Consider the following 19,070-nt stretch of genomic DNA (forward strand, 5'->3'; position numbering starts at 1 on the left):
CTAGTTGCCCAGCTCGGCTGTGGTGGTGCTGGCGTTTTTGTTGGTTTTGCAGCAGAAGTACTGGTTCCAGATCTGCAGGAAGGCTGTCCGGAACTTCTTGATCCTGAAGGCGTAGACGATGGGGTTCATGGCCGAGTTGCCGTGGGTGAGGAAGATGGCGATGTAGGTGAGGATGTGCGGCGTCTCGCAGGACGGGCAGAACAAGGTGATGCAGTTGAGGACGTGCAGGGGGAGCCAGCTGAGCGCGAAGAGAAAGAGGACCAGTGCTAATGACTTGGCAATCTTCAGCTCCTTCCCGTAATACTTCTGGGGGTCATTGGAGCTGGAGGAGACCTTCTTGTTGAGTTGCTTGCGGATGAGGTTGAAGACTTCCAGGTAGATGAGCAGCATCAGCAACAGGGGAGGCAGGACCCAAACGAAGAAGTTGAAGTACACCATGTACTCCATGCTGATGACTGTCTCAAACTGACACTTGATGACAAACTCCGTGTGGCTGCTGTTCAGCTCTTGAGTCCTCCGCATCTTGTTCAGGTTGTTCCAGCCAAACATAGGGGTGAGTCCCACCAGAAAGGAGACGATCCAACAGCAAGCGATGGCCACTGCTGCCCGCCGGGTGTCACCACGCTCTTGTACCTGTGGAAGAAACAACAACCACAGGAAAGAATGAAACACAAGTGGGATGCTCTGTCTGGAGGTTAAGACTGCTCCACCTGGGGTGGCAGTGCCCGTGCTGAGATGCTATGATGCTCCTCGCTCCCTTCCTTGGCAGTAAGTAGCAGCTTGTCCTGATAGATGTGTTAACAGACTGGTTTCTCTGCCTGCGCCCTGGGGAACCTCACCCTACCTCCCACCACCACCCCTGGCCCCAGGGATGGACAGAAACCTCAGACACGTTCTAGGAGCTCTGGGGGTTGATGCCAAGCCAGAAAATGCATTAACAACCTGGAGCATGCCTGTGTGTTCAACTCTCGTATCTAGGAGGGGTTTCATGTCTCTCTGGCAGCCCACCTTAGATTAAAGCACCCTACACCCAGAGCAGCAGGTCACCCCTTCCTCCTGCCATGCGCCAGCCCTGCTGGCACCCTGTCCCAGACAATTCCCCCTGCACTGGAGGAGGAAATCACCAACGAAAGCATCCTCTGGGACCCACCGGGCTGGAGGAAGGATCCGCTGGTGCTAATGGACCCCCCGGGAAGCTTCTGGGCACAGCCTGTTTCATTCCTAATGTGCTGGGCCGATCGACAAAACCCTCTTTCCTAATGGGCGGTGCCAAGGGATGGAGAAGGAGGAGGAAAGCCATGCTCAGGCTGGGCTCTGCTCCCTCCCTGATGCCACTGGGGAGCACGCCGGGGCTGGGCTCGTCTCTCCAGAGCTTTCCAAGCGGGAAGTGGAGCCTGCTAGATTGACTTTCCCCCGCCCTCAAAGGAAAGCTTCTCCTTGGAGACCGAGAAGTTTTGCAGCCCAAATGCTATTGCTTTCCGCCGGAGGGGATTGAATAAAGAACGTTTTTCTGACTCTTTGCTGGATTTTTCATTGGTGCCGGTGTTAACCTGGCCCGTGGGGACCATGTAAGGATATGGCAAACCTGGATCTCCATCCTGATGCTCAGAGCTCCCTGCTGCACATCAGCAGCCTTTACCTGTGTTGGAAAAATGGAGCATTTCGTGGATTTTTAATACAGCCAAGGACCCAAACCCACTCTCCCTTCTCCTTGAAGGTCCCTTCTCAAGACCCATCTCATGGGTAAGGTGTCAGGGTGGGAGCATGGGAGCATGAAGGGGCACAAGGAGGAGGGGGTGGATGTCAGTCCCCGTGAGTCCGGAGGCTCCAGTGCCACTGGTCCATGACAGCTTTCCCGTATGAACCCCGTCTGGTCCGGGAAAAGATTCTCAGAATCCCGGAGGCAGCCAGGTCCCGTGGGAAGGGGGTGGCAACACGGGCTGTTGTTTCCTCTGAGAGCCGAGGCTGGAGCTGGAGGGTGATTTATTCCCTGTGGGAGGAGAGAGGGCAGGAGACCCTGAGAAAGGGGCAGGGCAGGGAGAGCCGGGGCACAGGGAGGACAAGGGGTGGTGGGAGAACACCAGCGCTGTGGGCCAGGCGAAGGGCAAGGTGGGGGGAGCCATGGGAGCGGTGGGTGGTAGAGGGATACCGGAGGCTCCTGTGGGGCTGTGTGCTGGCCCCTGCACCCCACATCACCGACAACAGGTCCTTGGGGGGGGGCTGATGTGCCACCCCACTCCCACCTCCCCAGGCTTGAGCAGCTTTGGGGTGGGGGTGACACTGGAAATAACAGCACCAACTCCCTGCCCTAGCGCCTTCCATCTTGGCAGTCCCTGCAAGCTGTGTCCCATCTCCCCACTCCCAGGGGCTTTGAGGGTCTTCTACTGACTTTGCTGAACGCGCTGCCATCCCGGGTGCTCCCTGCCCTGCAGAGCTGGGCAACAGCCATCGCCGGAGAGACAAGGCTGCTGAGCAGCAGCAGTGCCACCGTGGTCCCCAAATACACTCCTGGGGCTCACAGCCACCACCCAGGCACAGTGCTGCTCCCAGAGCACCCACCCCTTCCCCTCCTGCCCTCATGCCTGGGCTGGGGGAGCGCCGAGACCCCGTTGCGAGCCATGAATCAGGGTCAGATCAGAGGACGCAGTGTTCACTCTTGCAACCAAGGCAGAGGGGATAGGGAACGGCTGCAGGGGGCCCAGCCGGATGGTCCTGACCCCCCGCAGCTCCAGAACATCGTGTGTTGTTGCAGATGGCTATCAGGGCAGCTGCGGAGGTCGCGCAGACCTGAGGTCCCCGGGTGCACACAAGCCTGCGTGGTCCAGAGTAACACACATGGAGCAGAGCAATCGCCCCACGCGTCGCCAGCTGCTCATCCACCTCCTCGCTTCAGTGCACGTCCCTCCCACCTCCTCACTGCACATCCATCCCTCCTCGCTGCACATCCCTCTCTCCCCGTTGCACATCCCTCCCTCCTTGTTGCACATCCATCCCTTGCTAATGCACATCCATCTCTCCTCTTTGCTGCACATCCATTCCTCTTTGCCTCTCATGGATGCCCCCACCTCACTGTGCATCCATCCCTTCCCCCTCGCTGCACAACCATCTCTCTGCCATGGTCTGCATCCATCCCTCCCTGCTGCACATCCGTATCCGCCACCTCGCTGAACAGCCCTGGCCCGACACATACAATGGTTCGAGCATCCGGACCCGGCTCTCCCGGCTCCTCGCTTCACATCGCGCTGTGAGGTTTAAGCGTGGTGCTACAGAAGCAGCCAGCAGCTGAGAGCAAAGCCTGTCCGTGTGTCCCCCTCCACGTGTGCAACATGGTCACAAGAACCACACTGGCAGCCCAGAAAGCCAACCGTGTCCTGGGCTGCATCCACAGCAGTGTGGGCAGCAGGGCGAGGGAGGGGATTCTGCCCCTCTGCTCTGCTCTCATGAGACCCCCCTGCAGTGCTGCCTTCAGCTCTGGGGTCCCCAACATCAGAAGGACATGGAGCTGTTGGAGCGGGTCCAGAGGAGGCCATGGAGATGATGCGAGGGCTGGAGAACCTCTGCTCTGGAGACAGGCTGGGAGAGTTGGGGCTGTTGAGCCTGGAGAAGAGAAGGCTCCGGGGAGACCTTCCAGTACCTAAAGGGGCTACAAGAAAGCTGGAGAGGGGCTTTGGACAAGGGCGTGCAGTGACAGGACACGGGGCAATGGCTTTAAACTGAAAGAGGGCAGATTTAGATTAGATCTAAGGAAGAAATTCTTCCCTCTGAGGGTGCTGAGGCACTGGAGCAGGTTGCCCAGAGAAGCTGTGGCTGCCCCATCCCTGGAAGCGTTCAAGACCAGGTTGGATGAGGCTTTGGGCAACCTGGTGTAGTAGAGGGTGTCCCTGCTCATGGCAGGGGGGTTAGAACTGGATGATCTTTGAGGTCCTTTCCAACCTTAACCATTCTATGATTCTATGATTCTATGAACCCAAAAAATATACAGAAATCAGCAACAAAAAATATACAGAAATCAGCAACATTGGTGCTGGGGCTTTTGTCCCCTTTGCTCCTCCAAGCAACAAGCCAAGGGCAGAGGCAGCTGCAGGACCCTGCTGAGAAATGTGTTCCCCGGGGTCTTACGGATGCCCACCACCCTCGTCAGCCCTACAAGGAGAATGGCAAAAGCTGTAAAATGACTTTGAGCTCCTCCTCCGTCCACCCCACCGTGTCTGGCCATGCAGCTCTCATGGGGCTCAGCTGCTCTGAAGGCTGCAAACCCCATTTAAAGGAGGGAAACACAAGATCCCAAACAATGCTCCAGCGCTTGGCACAGCGCGTTCGGTGGGGGGCGAGTAGCAGAGGGGTCAGGGACAGACTTTGCTGTTCCCATGTTTCTGTCTTGGTAATGACATAAAGAAAAAAATCTTTCTCATCTACCTCATTTTGCGTTAATATGATAGGGCTGGAGTTTGGGACGGGTCTGGAGGCAGAAGCACTAGAAAATGCTGATAATGGCTCACAATTAATAAATAATCTTATTATTATGATCAGCATCGGAACAATCACTAGCATCATTGCAATTTTATTACTACTATTATTTTTATTAACAGCTGTGACTAAAACATCCGTGCTAATAGTCACCGCCATCATCATACAATTTGGGTTTGTTTCCTTCATCTGTGGGGTTTTGAGCCTGACCATAATTGCTAACCCTTCCTCCCGCCCTCCCTCATTGGTGGTTTTTGCACCATCCCTTCCCCACAGAGATGGGCATCGCCCCAAGTCCTCCTGGACACCCTTCCAAAGCCAGGAGAAAGGAGCCCAAAGGGAGCACAGCAACCACCCTGCCTCATTGATCTCCTGGTGAAATGGGTTGGGCAGGAGCTTCGGTTTGGTGTGGAACAAAAACGTCTTTGAGGGTTTGGAAAATAATGTGAAGAGGCAAAATATCAATTATTGATAGAGTGCTGTTTGCATCCCCAGAGGAAGGGCAAGAAGTGATGGTTAGAGGTGGAGGCAGACAAATTGTCCCCAAGGGCTGCGCAGAGCTGAAGGGGAGACATGGAGCAGGCTCCTCCAGGGAGAGATGCTGCCTCGTGATGGATGTTCCAGGAGATGTTGCAGTCAAACAAAGTTTCTTGGGCTGAGGATGGAGACACTGAAGTCCCTGTTCTCCAGGAGACCATGAAATGCTCCCGAGGCCCTCCGCCCAAGGACGATATCCACCCTCTTTTCCCTTCACTTATCATTCCCAGACTAGATTCAACTTCTTCTGTCACATCTTGATGAGGCCAGACCTCCGCATCCCTCTTTGCTGCAGCCAAGGGAGCCCAGGACCTGCCCTTTAGGTGTCTGACACTGGGTAGACAAAGCCCCCTTGGCCATTTAACGTATCAGGACACATCTGAAAACAAACGAAGAGCGGCGTATCCATTGCACTTCTATTGATTTGACTTTGGTCTTGGGGTCTGGCCCCCAAGAGAAGGTTGAAGACTCATTTCCTCGATCTCCAACCCACAGGTCAGTCCAAATCTAACACTCACAAAACATCTCCTCTTGGTTTGGTTGAAAAAGCTTCAAAGATTCCAGGTCTGGCTTGAATAAAACTCGTTCATTTTTCAATATTTCTGTGAATAACCTTTTTGCCCAGAAAACACTTGCAGCTGTCCAGCCAGACCCAAGATGCAGCTTTGCTAGTCCTTGCTCTGGTAGGGTTTATTGCTGTGCAATTCCTAGGGAATTAATTCGCTAATGAAGGCAGGCCATCGCTAATGAAATGAAGCTGGAGCCAACGTAGAAGGAGGAAAGGAGGCCAAGCTGACATGAAGCTCATCTGCATTATGAGCACAGCGAGGAAAAGCAGCCAGGGCATGTCCTGATCTAATTGAAAATCTCTAGACAAAAGTGCTTTGATCTCAGAGGATTTTGGTTTCTGCTTCTTTTTCCTGGCTGTATCTTTGCTTCAGATCTTTCAGTGTCCTGGAGGCCTCTGGGTGGGAAAACTCAGATGTTGGTGTTCAAAGCTGCTGAGAAACAGGACACAGGTGGGAAGTGCTGCAGAAGGGACATTGCATGACAGAGGGACTCTGGTCATGGCTCCTTTGTCGCCTCTAACCCTGGCTGTGAAAAGCTGATTCCTTCTCCAGTCTCTTGTCTTGGTTACTTTCCTCCTTCCCTTCAGATCTCTTTTAGGCTTCATTTAGGTAAAACCCCTAAGTTCAAAATCTTGAAGGTTGCCAAGGATTTGTAGGTGTATTACAATGTCTAAAAAGGTCTCAGCATTGGCATAAATGTCACTTAGCAGCAACATCCCTCTTGCATCATTTGAGTGCATCTCCTATTTGTTCTCATCCCTCCTATGTGACCGTTGGGAGCTTTGCGGCTCTTTGGGGCCAAACACCAGCTGCTCAGCCCTTCACACTCCCAACAACATCAATCCAACAACTGCAGAGAGCCAATGCCAGTGACGGGTCCACCTTGTCTGCAAGCAGGGCTGGAGCTGTTGGATGGCTCCCACCACGAAGGCATTTCACACCCTCCTACGTCATCCCAGCAAGTCTCACAGCCAGGGCGAGGCTGACAGGTGGCAATGACACAATCATGGAGGTGATGTGAGAAAATATCTCCTGGGCAGAGGGGTGCTGACACTGTTTCAGCATGTTACTCTTGTGACCATATCACTTCTGGTTTTCCACCTTGGAAGAAACGTGAGTTTGTGACAGCTGGTGGGTGCATGGCCATGTAAGCGGTGGCCTTGGGAGGGACAGATGTCAACCAACATCAGCCAAAGCTGGCAACTGGATGAAGCTCTACAAGACAGCCTGTTCCTACAAATGCTCAGGAGAGAGGAGGCTGACCCTTTTGGCATCTCCTCTGGGATGTGTGAGAGATTGTCCTGATCTCAAAGTCCCAGACCTCTTGCTTGTCACATGCCAGTTGTCATCTAAAGACTTAAACAACTGGTCCAAAACCCATGAAGATTCTTCCTGGTGAGCCTGAAGTGTGACCTTCTGCAGCAAGGACATTGGTGCTGCTTGGTGATGGAGTCCCTGTCCTGTGCCAAAACAGCCCAGCAGCCTCCATCAGCACGAGACTTCCAGTCTGACACTGATGTCCTACCACGGAGATACTTCCTAGTGCTCTAAAGGGATGGGGAGGAACCAAGGTGCCCTGTGCACTGTGCCCTCCCAGTTACTTGGTTTGCAAGAAATTCTAGCTGCAGGAGAAACCTGAGAAGTACCATCAGGCCCCTGGGACAAGAGGGGATGGGGCCGTAATGCAAGCAGACAGGCCAGGTGACTGCGGCAAGGTGGTTTGCACCCATGTCTGTTGGCTCAGAGAGAGTGAGAGCACAGCTGGAGGGGACAGTCGGGCAAGCACAAGGTTGGATTTTCTGCAGGTCACACTTTCGGATGGGCTGAGGATGGGTTCCCATGGCAGGAGAGGCTCCGACGGGAACAGACACCTTTTACCCACCACCCATGCGGATGGAGCTGCATCCTAAATCTCCACCGAGAACCCCCCTGGCACCCCTCGAGCACGCAGAGCCCAGGTCAGGGCTGCCCTGCTCCCATCATCACCAGCTGTCCCAGTCTAGATCACGCACTGGGACAGCCTAGGGGACTGTGGGAGAAGGGTGCTCGGTGCTCCCTGAGCTGTGTGCTGCAAGAAGAGGTGGGAGGTTCAAAGTAGGGGGTTCAAAGCTGGGAGTCCATGAGGGGCTCCTGGGGTGGGTGTCCCCAGTGGGTGCCAGGTCATCCCTGCTAGGCTGCCATGAGGCCCCTTGCATGCAATGAGTCGTGATTTCAAAGGTCACAGCTGTCACCGCAGCTGGAGCAGCACCCTGTGGAGGGGCAGAGTGGGACTGGGACCACCCTATCGAGAGCCAGAGAAGGATTTTCTCACCATATGGTGTCCTTTCTGCTTGGCGTCAGCTCTAGGAGCAGCTGGCACCTTTCTAAGCCCTATAGCTCAGCCTACACATGATGACCTGGAGTCACAGCAGCTCAGAACCCTAGGCTCAGCAGAGAGAGGAGCTGGGCATGACCAACCCTCTTTTTTGAGGATCTTTGCTCCCAAAACACTTCAGGTCTCCTCCGCTGCAGCAAGAGGAGACGGAACCGCACCACGAGGCTGCTTAATGCAAACCTGGTCCAAAGCCACCATGAGAGAGGCCAAAAGCACGTGCATGGTGTATAGATCCAGAAGTGCACTGGGTTGTGGCCCACTGAAGTTCCTCCCGGCCCAGTCTGTGTCCAGGGGTTGGTTTTACTGTCCTAAAATGATAGCTTTCTGCATCAGAATTATTCTGCAATGACTGACTGCAAAGCACAAGCGGCTATGGCCGGGCGAAGGAGGTAGCGAGTCCACCAAATGCTTCTAACCGCTTTTAATAGCCAGTAATTCTTTAATGGATAGAGGCGAGGGTGATGATGAGGCTTATGAGAACAAACCCATCCTGCCAAAATTGACTGGTCCCCACAAAGGGAGACGCGGCGTCCCCAGGGCTTTGGTGAGTGCTTTGTTCAGCAGCGGGTGAAGCCGGAGCCGGCTGCAGCTCCAGCAAACAGCGAGAAAGCGACAGAAAAAGGAGATTTTGTGCTTTGAGCGTTGGCAGAGCAGGTTGTGCAGAGACCTGGACCATTTGCAGCCCTCCTGGACCCCCAACAGGATCTGGGAAGATGCTGCTGTAGAGTGGGTTCAGCCTGCCCTGACACATCTCCCGGGACCTTGGTGGCAGCCCTAGCATCTCTGAGGACTGCAGAGGGATGTGGGCACATCCGAAAGCAGCTCTAGGGACACAAACATCCCCAGAAGAAGATGAGGAAATAAGGTGGAAAAGGTCTCTATGGGCTAAAATGCCTGGAAATGGGGAGTGATGCTTCTACAGGGCAGCCAGGCTGTGCCAGGGTATCTTCACTCTGGACTGGCAGTAGAAAAACATGAGAGTCCATCAGGGACGTCCATCCAGTGGATGGCTATAAGTGTGGGAAAAGGTGTCCTCCCCTTGCTCCAGTGGTCCACAGCCTGGACCCAGGGGCCAGACACATCCCCTCACCTCTGCCACTCTCCTGATGCCATCAGCCCTAGTGGGATCAAGCCCCCAAGCACACAACACAGCTCAGCCCACCTTAAGCTTGGCATCTCCCACGGGGCGACATCACCCACAGCCTCATGAGGCTGCTTAAGGGCTTGTTTCCCTGCTGCCCAATACTCGTACACATGCCCACGCTGGCCACCTGGTTTTTGAGTCTACACTTGCCATATTTTGGGTTCCAGATAGAGGACTGAGTTAAATCTTTGCCTGCTGAGCCAAAGAGACTTGTCTTATCACGTCTCTGGTCCCTGCGATGTTAGGAGCAGCCACATCCCACCAGCCCAGATGAGTTCATTGCCAAGCAGTCGCACACCCCTCCTGGGGCTGCTCCTGGCCTCAACGGAGAAGTAGCTGCTGGCCGGATCTCTGCAGCCTGCTTCGTTCGGGATGTCTGTGCTGCTGGACTCCCTAGGCTCTGGTGATGAATCACAACCCATCTTTGGAAACAAACCACAGCTTCCAGTAACTGCAGAGCTTCTTTCAGATCACTTGCCCAGGTGTCCTCATCTCAGAGGTGGGATGTGTGTAACCTCCACGGCGGTTCCACCGTGGACCGGTGATGGCTTTGCCTTGGACATCCTGATGGTTCTCACTGCAACGGGATGCTGCAAGGGGAAGGGGGAGCATGGGAGGGCTGGAGATCACAGAGGTGGAGTATGGAAAACATGGGGACCTCACAGATGTCCTTGCCCTTCAGGCTCTGCACCGGGTGCGGGGCAGATACTGCTGTTGTCCAAAGAAGGCAAAGGAGCGCGTGTCGTCTGCCGCTGCTCAAGGAGAAAAGCAATTTTTCTTGCATCCTTCAAGCAGCATCCTTCACCCCAGCAGCAAATATAAATCTTTTATGCACATAAAGTTAATCTTGTTTTCCAACCGGGCTTGGTTTACAGCCTGTGGCCGGGTCCTGACACGTTCCAAGTGCTCTGTCACTGCGTAAGCAGCAATTCTCGGCAAGGACCACTCACCCGCCGCTCAGCACCCTCATCCCAAATGTTGGTGGGTGGGGGTTAAGCAGGGGGCTGGGGATGCCCAGGGCATCTGATACCTGATAGAAACGATGATTTAACATGTACTCGTCAGGGAGTTCTGCCCTCTGACCCCAGGCAGACCCTCCACGCCCCAAAGGGAGCCATGAGACCACCCAACGCCATGGGCAGCACTGGGTGCCCCAAAGGATGCCGAGTAACCATGCTGAGGTGTCCATGCCCTAGATGTGTCACCATCCTGATGCTGTGTGACAGTCCTGGGGGTGTCCCTGGTGTCCCAGCTCAAAGGGGTACAAATTGCACTGTGCCACAAATTTGCTGCCTGCTTTCTTCTGGGGTAAGAGGCAGGATTTGGTCTCCCCCACCCAGGCAGCTCCAAGGCTCCTTCCCAGCTCCGCCATGTGTGGTCACAGCCTTCCAGGATTTCCCTGGATCGCTGGCTTCTCCCTCCAGGACCCTGAGGTAGGTGGGAGGGAAATGATTTAGCACTATTGGCAACGGCTGCAAAATCATGAAACGAGCTGCAGAATCTCAGAAAACTGGGGGGAAAAAAATGTGATGTTCTTGTCTTTTGGCTCCTGCTTTCAGGCAGCAGTATTTTTGAACGTTCCTCTGCAAGGCAAAGCATGAGAAGTGCTGCTTTAAAAGAGAAAAGAAGCAGAAGATGAAGTTCTTCTATAGCACCAGGACTTTGAGAAATAGGGCACCCAGAAAGGAATAGCCCAGTCCCTAAAAGATGGGGGGGAAGTTATGAGAGCTGACTACATCGCTGATGGACAGCGTGATGGGCGTGATGGACTTGTTTTCAGCATTACCCCCGTGCAATCCATTTACTGGACATTTTTAGTGTCTAAACAGTTTTGTCGTCAAGAATAGAAATTTGGTGCCCCAACACCTCCTTGGAGAGGGGTATGGGTTTGAGTCTGAGGGCGGGTCCTGCACAACCCCATCACACAACTGAGCCCCTGCTCTGCTGGGAGCAACCCCACCTCCAGCAGAAGACTATTTCTTCAGGGGCAAGAAGGTTTCAGGAGGAGACACTCAAAACCCACGTCCACCTCTCTGGACAAGTGTGCTGGAGGTGTTTCTCACTCATCATCGCGATGAGGAGATTGATGAGCTTGGCCAGGAGTTCCAGGTCATCTGCCCTCGCCACGCTGGACCATCACCGTGTGGATCCAGCTCCATCGAGGGCTCATCAGCCCTGCCCCTGCCCCAGCGATTAGCTGGGAGCTGATTTCCCAGGCCCGGCTCAGCGGCTGATCCTGCGTGTCTCTGCGTGTCGCTGTGTGATTAAAGAAGTCAGGGCGACGTACTCGTGTAGTTCAAAGGAGAAGGGATAAAAGGCAGCTTTGGCTATCTTCAGTGCAAATCCGGGACTTTGCTGGATAAAAGCAGTGTTTTTTCAAGTGCTGGTTGCATTGCACTTGAATTTTCCTATGCATCGCGTATTTTTGTTCTTTATGCAAAAGAACTTCTTTGAAATGAGGACTTGGAAAGTCAGCCCCCGAAGTGGAGAAGGGAGGAGGAAGAGGGGAGGACGAAGAGAGAAGGCAGCTCTAAAAACCACTTAAAATGCCAAATCTGCCAACTGTGGGCTCTACAAGAGATTGAAATGAGATGGCAGATAGAAAATGCCTGATGCGATTGGGCTCCGAGAGCCTCTGTGGCTCATACCACATCCCACAAAACGCTGTGGCTTGCAGAAAGCTGCCGTGCCAGGAGGGAGATGCCAACTAAGGTGCCATCTGTACATCACCAGGGCAGATTGTCCAGTGCCACCGTCCTCCCCTGCATGCCACCACCATGCTCTGCGAATCCTGCCAAATCAAAGGACAAGCCAGTACCCAGAGACCTTCAACCAGGTGAGTCTGAAAAGCACCGAGAGCCATTAAAAGGCAGAAGCAAATCAGAGATCCCAACTAGAAGGGAAACAAGAGGGGTCTTGAGACCTCCTGTTGGCATTTCATCTGCACTCGACAGGACATCGCGCTCTGCTCCCTGGATAAATGGCAGGCAGGAAAACGGAGATAGCATCTCCATGTAGTTGTTAAGAGGCATTAACCCAGCCACCAAGCAGGGCTGAGGTGGGTCTTTATCTCTCCAATGCAGAAGGACTCTTCGGAAAAAGACATATCCTAAAATACAGCTGGAACAAGAGATTAATATCGTTTGCCTTTTAATTTCTTGGGTTTTACGCTCCTGCTTGCTAACCCGACTCCTGATCTTGCAGTCAACAGCTGAACTCCTCAGTTTCTCAGGCTACAACTTGTTATCGCTCTCCAGGATCCTCACAGCACAATTTGTCACCGTAAAGGGAACATCTCCCTTCTTGCACTTAGCCCAGTTCAAAGATTAGTACATTCAAGACTGAAAAATTGGCTGGAAGCTCATAAAATGCGGGAGGTTGTTTTCCTCCGCCCAATGTCTAAAGGAGCATTAGGAGTGCCGGCGAAATCTACTGTTTCCAGACCTCCCAGTACACGATAAACCAAAACAACCAGTTCAGCACCTTCTGTCCAATGCATATTTCCCCTGATTAAAAGATCAATTTCAAATGCAAAAAGCAGTCAGATTAAGTTAATTTTTTTTTGCTAATGAGTTGGCTACATGTACTTTCAATTAGTGAAAATCGTTTTGGAGACGCCGTTTCGTCTTCCAACTTCTGTCCGAACACAACTTGCCACAAAGCTTGAGTAAAATCTGTGTTCTTTACCCCTCCACAACACCACAAAAACAGGTGAAGTGAGGACCAGAGAACATACGTGTCAAGCCATGAAGTTATTTACGTTGGGATGAATCTGCCCAGTGCGGATCTACATATCTCGATCCGTCAAACGAAATGGCAAACTGCAAGTGAAGGCTCCAGTTGACACCTCAATCGAGTGTTCCCTCACCACAGAGAATCGATTTTTCTCCAGAAAAACATAGAAAAAGTGAAAATGTGAAGCAAACCTCAAGTTTATTATTTAAACTCTGTTTCCTCTTTCAGATTTAAAATGTTACTTATTTCCTTGGAGGAAAACTGGTTGACCTTGTTGCCTAGAAGGAAGCAGCTTGGTATCTCCATCAGGATGGTGGAGAGAAAGACCTGAGACTCAAGAACAAGAATTGCTGCAAAATGCATCAGCTGGGCATAAATTACACCCTGTACATCTTCCTAATTACTCTGGCAATTAAATCCAGGCAAGGAGCAACGGGCAGACACAGCCTGAGTCTGCCCAGGCAGCCTGGCTGGCGCAGGGCATGGAGATGAAGGACGCATGGGCCAGGCAGGATTGAGTCCTCCCCAAGCATGAGGACTGTGCCAGCGCCTGTGAAGCCTGCGAGGGCCCTGGCGCCCCCCTTCTCTGGTGCACAAGGGACATGCAGTGCTGCAAGAAGGTCCCCAGGCTGCAGGAGGTGCTTTACTGTGGCTGGACCTGTGGCACTTAGGGCACAGGGTGGCACTATGGAGGGTGGCCATCTGCATTGCTGATGCTGGAAGAAAGCAGCAGCGTGGGCAGCAGGGTGAGGGAGGGGATTCTGCCCCTCTGCTCTGCTCTCATGAGACCCCCCTCTGCAGTGCTGTATTCAGCTCTGGGGTCCCCAACACAAGAAGGACATGGAGCTGCTGGAGCGGGGCCAGAGCAGGCCACGGAGATGATCCAAGGGCTGGAGAACCTCTGCTCCGGAGACAGGTTGGGAGAGTTGGGACTGTTCAGCCTGGAGAAGAGAAGGCTCCGGGGAGACCTTCCAGCACCTTCCAGTACCTGAAGGGGCTACAGGAAAGCTGGAGAGGGGCTTTGGACAAGGTCATGGAGTGACAGGACACGGGGCAATGGCTTTAAACTGAAAGAGGGGAGATTTTGGTGAGATTTAAGGAAGAAATTTTTCCCTCTGAGGGTGGTGAGGCACTGGCACAGGTTGCCCAGAGAAGCTGTGGCTGCCCCATCCCTGGAAGTGTTCAAGGCCAGGTTGGATGAGGCTTTGGGCAACCTGGTGTAGTGGAGGGTGTCCCTGCCCATGGCAGGGATGTTGAACTAGATCTTGAAGGTCCCTTCCAACCCGAACCGTTCGATGATTCTATGAATCATGGTGGGAGTGAGTGTAAAAGCAAGACGGGGCTGGCTGCTGGTATCAGAGCACCTTGAGCTCGCTTTGAGCAAACAGATCTCTCTGAGCCCATAAAGAACCTGTGTCCCAGCAGCGCTGAACGTGGGCGACCATCTCCCTTAAAATAAACCCCTCTCGCCTGCACCCACGTGGGCGTCCGCCTGGCTCCGCGCGGGGCTCGCCGTGTCCATCTGGATGCAGCCTTTGCTCAGAGCTCTCCCCCAGTCTCGCCCGCCCAGTGCCACAGAGCAAACAGCCATTTTTCCCATTTGCGCTGAGAAAAACGAGCGTCTCGTTTTGTCGTGTTATGAGGTTTAAGTCACTGATTGTTGTCGCCAGTGCAGAAAAGGAAGAAATAATTTAGTCTGTAAGACTGCGCTAATTACGGCGATGTCTGAGGCAGCATTTCTCAGCATCGTCCCCTCGGTGCCTTCGGAGAGTTTGTAGCATCAGTCCCTCTGTGAACAGATGGGGAAACCGAGTCACAGAGGGGGAGCTATGACATGCCAAGTGAAGCGAGATGAACTGAGTTGAACGGAAAGCATCCCCAGTGCCAGGAGCTGGCACTTGCCTTATTTGAAGGAGACTAAGAAAAATCTCCCTGGTCTCTGGACACAGGGAGAGAAATGGCCCAGAGAAGGCGGATAGACAGACGTGCCAGCGATGTCCCAGTTTTCTGTGCTCTGGTCCTCCTTTGAGGAGCGACAGAAAGGTGTTACTGTCACCCCAGGCAGGGTCTGGGACTGGGGGATGTCACCTCTCTGCCTCTGAGTCCCTGTGGTCCTGCTCGGGCATCACTGGTACCCAAGGCTGCACGCAAGAGCACTGCAGCCGGTCTCTGGGACGGCACAGAGGGAGGTTGATGAGGAAGACAAGGGAACAGGGCCAGAGAACAAGTCCCCTTTCCTCCTCCAGCCACTTTTTGTGGTCAGAGGCTTTTGTTCTTCACAAAAAATCCAACCAAACCAACCAAGACTGTGGTGACTGCTGGAAGCGGTCCCCTGCTCAGTGCCAGGGGAGAAGCCCAGGCAAGGAAGGGATGGGGTGAAGGATAGAAAAGGTGGTGAGAGACGGGACAAGGGTGAAAGCAGAAGCTGTTGGGTTCCACCAGGCTTGGTGTGATGAAGGACAAACCCAGATGCCCCAAAACCTTCCAGTGGCTGATCCCGCTCTGCGCTGCCCTACATCACCAAAAATGGTCCTTCCTCCCCTATTTTCTCCCATCACCCATCTGGCTCTTAGTCCATAGGTGATACTGCCTGTGCTCTATGGGAAGGAGGATCCCAACCCATCGGGGTTATTTCATACTCTTGCACTGATGGTGTCACCAATGATGTCTCCTCAATACCCAGACCTGCCCGTCCAGCCGCCCTCCGGCTGGAAAGGCGGCTACGTGCCCGGCGGCAGTTGCAGTGGGGCTGGGTGCTGGCGGAGCAGGGGGTGCTCGGCTCATTGCTATTCTGCAGGACACCCCGCTGGCTGTGGGGCCTTTTTGTGGCCGTCTTGGAGAGCATCAATAGCTCTTTCTTGCAACTGGGCATCCCACGCAAGAGCTGCGCGCCTGCCCCGGCAGCTGGGCAGTCGTGCTGCCAGAGAAGGTATCTCCCTGCCAGGAGCCTGGACAGCCTCTGGGATGGCTGGTTTCCCATTTCATGGGCTTGAAAGTTCAGGGCACCTTGGATGAGATGTGTCCCAAAAGGACCAGCTCCCTGGGACTGCTCCTCCCAGCCCATCAGCAACCCACACGCTGGGGTCTCCCTGTTCCTGGATCCATCCCTGCTGCATCCAGTGGGATCACCTTGAAAAATCATCAATTTATCTCCAGGATAAACCAATATGGTTCATATTAGCTCATCTGGGCTGGCTGTCATTTCCCCAGGCTCGGAAACGGTGCTGTTGTCCCCGAGGGGACGAGTCTCTCAAGCTGTCCCCGTCCCTCCCAGGAGTCTCTTGCGTGATCTCCTCCACACTTCATATTCTGCTGTTTGCAGGGACCACAACCCCCATAATCTGGGGGGGCATTTGGGCTTCCCTCACACCCCTGTGGGCAGGGTCCTGCAGGGTTTTTTTCCTTATCCTTCCTCCAGACAAAGGTTTTTCTTCCAGCTCATCAGTTTCCACTCTAAAATGACTCCCATGTGTCACAAAATCATCTCCCAGGTCTTTTCACCCTGGTGACCCCACCACGTTTTCCTCCCTTTTATCATCCTTCTCTGTGATGTAGTGACCTTGCTATCCCCCTCCTCCTCCACACCAGCATATAGACCTGCCAATATGCCAAATTTCTGAATTTCAGATCCCTCTTGACTCCCTCACATCTGCTCCAACCGGTCCCACTGAACCTTCTCTCCATACTGAGGTTCATGCTGTGACCGTTGGGAGGAGTCATTCCTCCTCACTGTCAAGCTGATGTCGAGCACGGTCATTTGGATGCAGTGGCTCCGTGGCCCCCATCTCTGAGCCTTTGCCCAGCCCTGCCTGCCCATGTCCCTTCAGAGCCCGTCCCCATGCCCAATAGTCCCTTGTGTTTGGGTACAAGCTGCTTTGAGATGCCCTGGACAGGAGATCTTGTTGGGTCCAGCCTCACTGACTGCAAACTGAGGCTGTGGATCTGGTGGTCCCTTCAGATCAGACTTTGGAAATGGAGCCTGGTGGGCTTTGTGCCAACTGTCTCCATCCAAGCTCATGGCCAAAATCCCCTTTCTGGTCAACAGAGTCAACCTGCCACTTTTAAGACACACTTAAGTTCAACCTAACGCCACGAATGGGCGAGACAAACCCTGCTGTGATGCACCTTGGGGTGTAAAAGGCGCTGAGGGTGGCTTGGCTGGTGGTGGCCACATGCCAAATGTCTGACCAGAGCGAGCCAGACATCATATGCGTATACCAAGGGTTGGGCAATGACATGGAGACCAGCCTACGGCTCCAGAGCTGGCTCCGCGGCCGAGCAGTGCCTGAGCCTGCCTGCACACCCAGCCCTGACACCGTGAGTCACTTATTTCTGCTCTATCATCTGCTCTGGTGTGGAGCAGAGGTGAGAACCATTTCTGTAAAGGCCAGGTGATGACAACACCTTCCATTGATGGAGTCACGTTCTTCCATCTCAGGGGTGGGGGAAGACCCAGGACCCCCATCAATGGGCTCCTGCATGCCCTGAGCCAGGACCAGCACCAGATGGCTGTGATGATGGCACACACCATGTTGAGCTGGTCCTGACTCACTCCTGACATGCTGCCTGCAGGGCCGGGCTGGGCTGGCGGGGACCAGCTAGGCTGAATCAGCAGCTTTTGCTTTGGCAGAGCCTCCTTCTGTAGAGTGTTTCACTCATCTCATTGCCAGCAGCAGCTGCACAAGGTCCTTGGAAAGCACTGGACACCAAGCCTTAATGTTCATCACCATCTCCTCCACCAACCCAGCACCCTTGGAAAGACCCCAGTCACTTCAGAAAAGGGAAAACTATCTCCAAAGTGCTCAGTGGTGCTGTTAGAAGTGTGACAGAGGCCATCTGGGTGTTCCCAGGTGTTTTCAGGGGCTCTGCTGCTCAACCACAGCTCTGATGGACCATGCACACGAGGTTGTCACCTGCAGTGAGACACCTCACCTTACTCACTGCAGACACCTTGCTGTCCATCCCACCACATCTGGGTGGTCCTGGCTGTCGGTGCTCCTCACCTTCTGCTCAGTGGGGACCTCATGGTCAGTTTATATTGCCATGGGATTGTCCCATCTGCCCGCTTTGTAGAGGAGGTCCTCTTGGGTTGATGGCATCCAAGACATCCGAATCACTGCTATGAGGGTTGCAGAGCCATGCTGGGTTCCATCCACCCATCCCCACCTGGTTTCACATCTGTGTTCCCTGCAGGATGAACTCACAGGCAGGACATCCCTCACCAAAGGCATTGTCCCTAAAGACGTGTCGCAGTGGATGGAGATGTTGTCACTTTTAATCAGGACCGATTGCCAACAAAGGTGACTTTTGGCATTCTTGACTCCAGGCTCTGCAAATCGGAGACCTGCAGCCCAGGAGGAACATTTGGCCTCCTGGATAACCTCGTTTCATTGAGTTACTCCTGCATGGATCACCATGGCATGGGCTGGGACCATGGAGGAACCTGGCTGCCGAGTGCCCTGGGTCATGCCGCACAGTGCATGACCAGAAAGGCCAGGTAGTCCTGGCATATCTCAGCTTCCAGACCTGCTGTGGTGGCCCAGCCTCTGTCCTTTCCTGGTGGGATCACCCTGAATGAGCCACGGTGCTGCTCTGTGCCTCAGTTTCCCTGTCTGCAAACATGCTGTTGCTTCTTCTGGGAACATGCCTTTGAATTTACTGGTGATGCATTGTCAAGGGTCAATGCTTTAGCTTGAAAATTGGTAGAAATGGGGAAAAAAAAAAAAAGAAAATATTCCCAGAGCATGATTTCAGCATGTAGCGGCCGAACACCAGCCGGAAGGAGCTGGTTTCCATTCGCCAGCTCTGCCACGGGGCCAGATGTCGGCTCGCAGCTAACGGGGTCAGGACAGAACGACGCCCTGGGCAGATTACGCAGCCCACGTCTCGCCCTGCTCGGAGCCACGGGAGAAGGGCTGGGATGAGACCGGGCACTGCTGCCTGGGAAGCCCAGCCAGGGTCTCTGGAGGTCACGCATCTCCCCCTGCCCTTTTAATCCAGAAAATTGGGGAATTAACTCCAAATATCCATGAGCCCGGAGCATCCCTGCACAGGATTCTCCGCTCTTCTCCTCTTCCCTCTGTGCTCCGAGATCGGAGCATCCCACGGTCGGCCCCTCACCGTGTCCCAAGGAGGAGGACACCCGCCAACCCTAACGTTTTCCCAAAGATCCCAGGAGCCGAGGACGCTGCTCACAGCCCCCATCGCTTCCCGCTGGCCGGCGTGGCAGCGTCTGGAGCTTTTC

The 19,070-nt window shown here is 53.9% G+C and overlaps 1 protein-coding gene across 1 annotated transcript in view; it reads right to left on the minus strand.

The window, feature by feature from the left end:
- The window catches only part of ADORA1 (adenosine A1 receptor), a 26,460-nt gene continuing 7,390 nt past the window's right edge, over nt 1–19,070 (minus strand). The window contains exon 2 of the mRNA XM_086627257.1: nt 1–633. Coding sequence (XP_086483383.1) covers nt 1–549 — 549 coding nt within the window. The 5' untranslated portion in view covers nt 550–633. The remainder of the gene's footprint in view (nt 634–19,070) is intronic.

The sequence above is a fragment of the Tauraco erythrolophus genome, chromosome 27 (assembly GCF_009769465.1).
Source record: "Tauraco erythrolophus isolate bTauEry1 chromosome 27, bTauEry1.pri, whole genome shotgun sequence".
Taxonomy (NCBI): Eukaryota; Metazoa; Chordata; class Aves; order Musophagiformes; family Musophagidae; genus Tauraco; species Tauraco erythrolophus.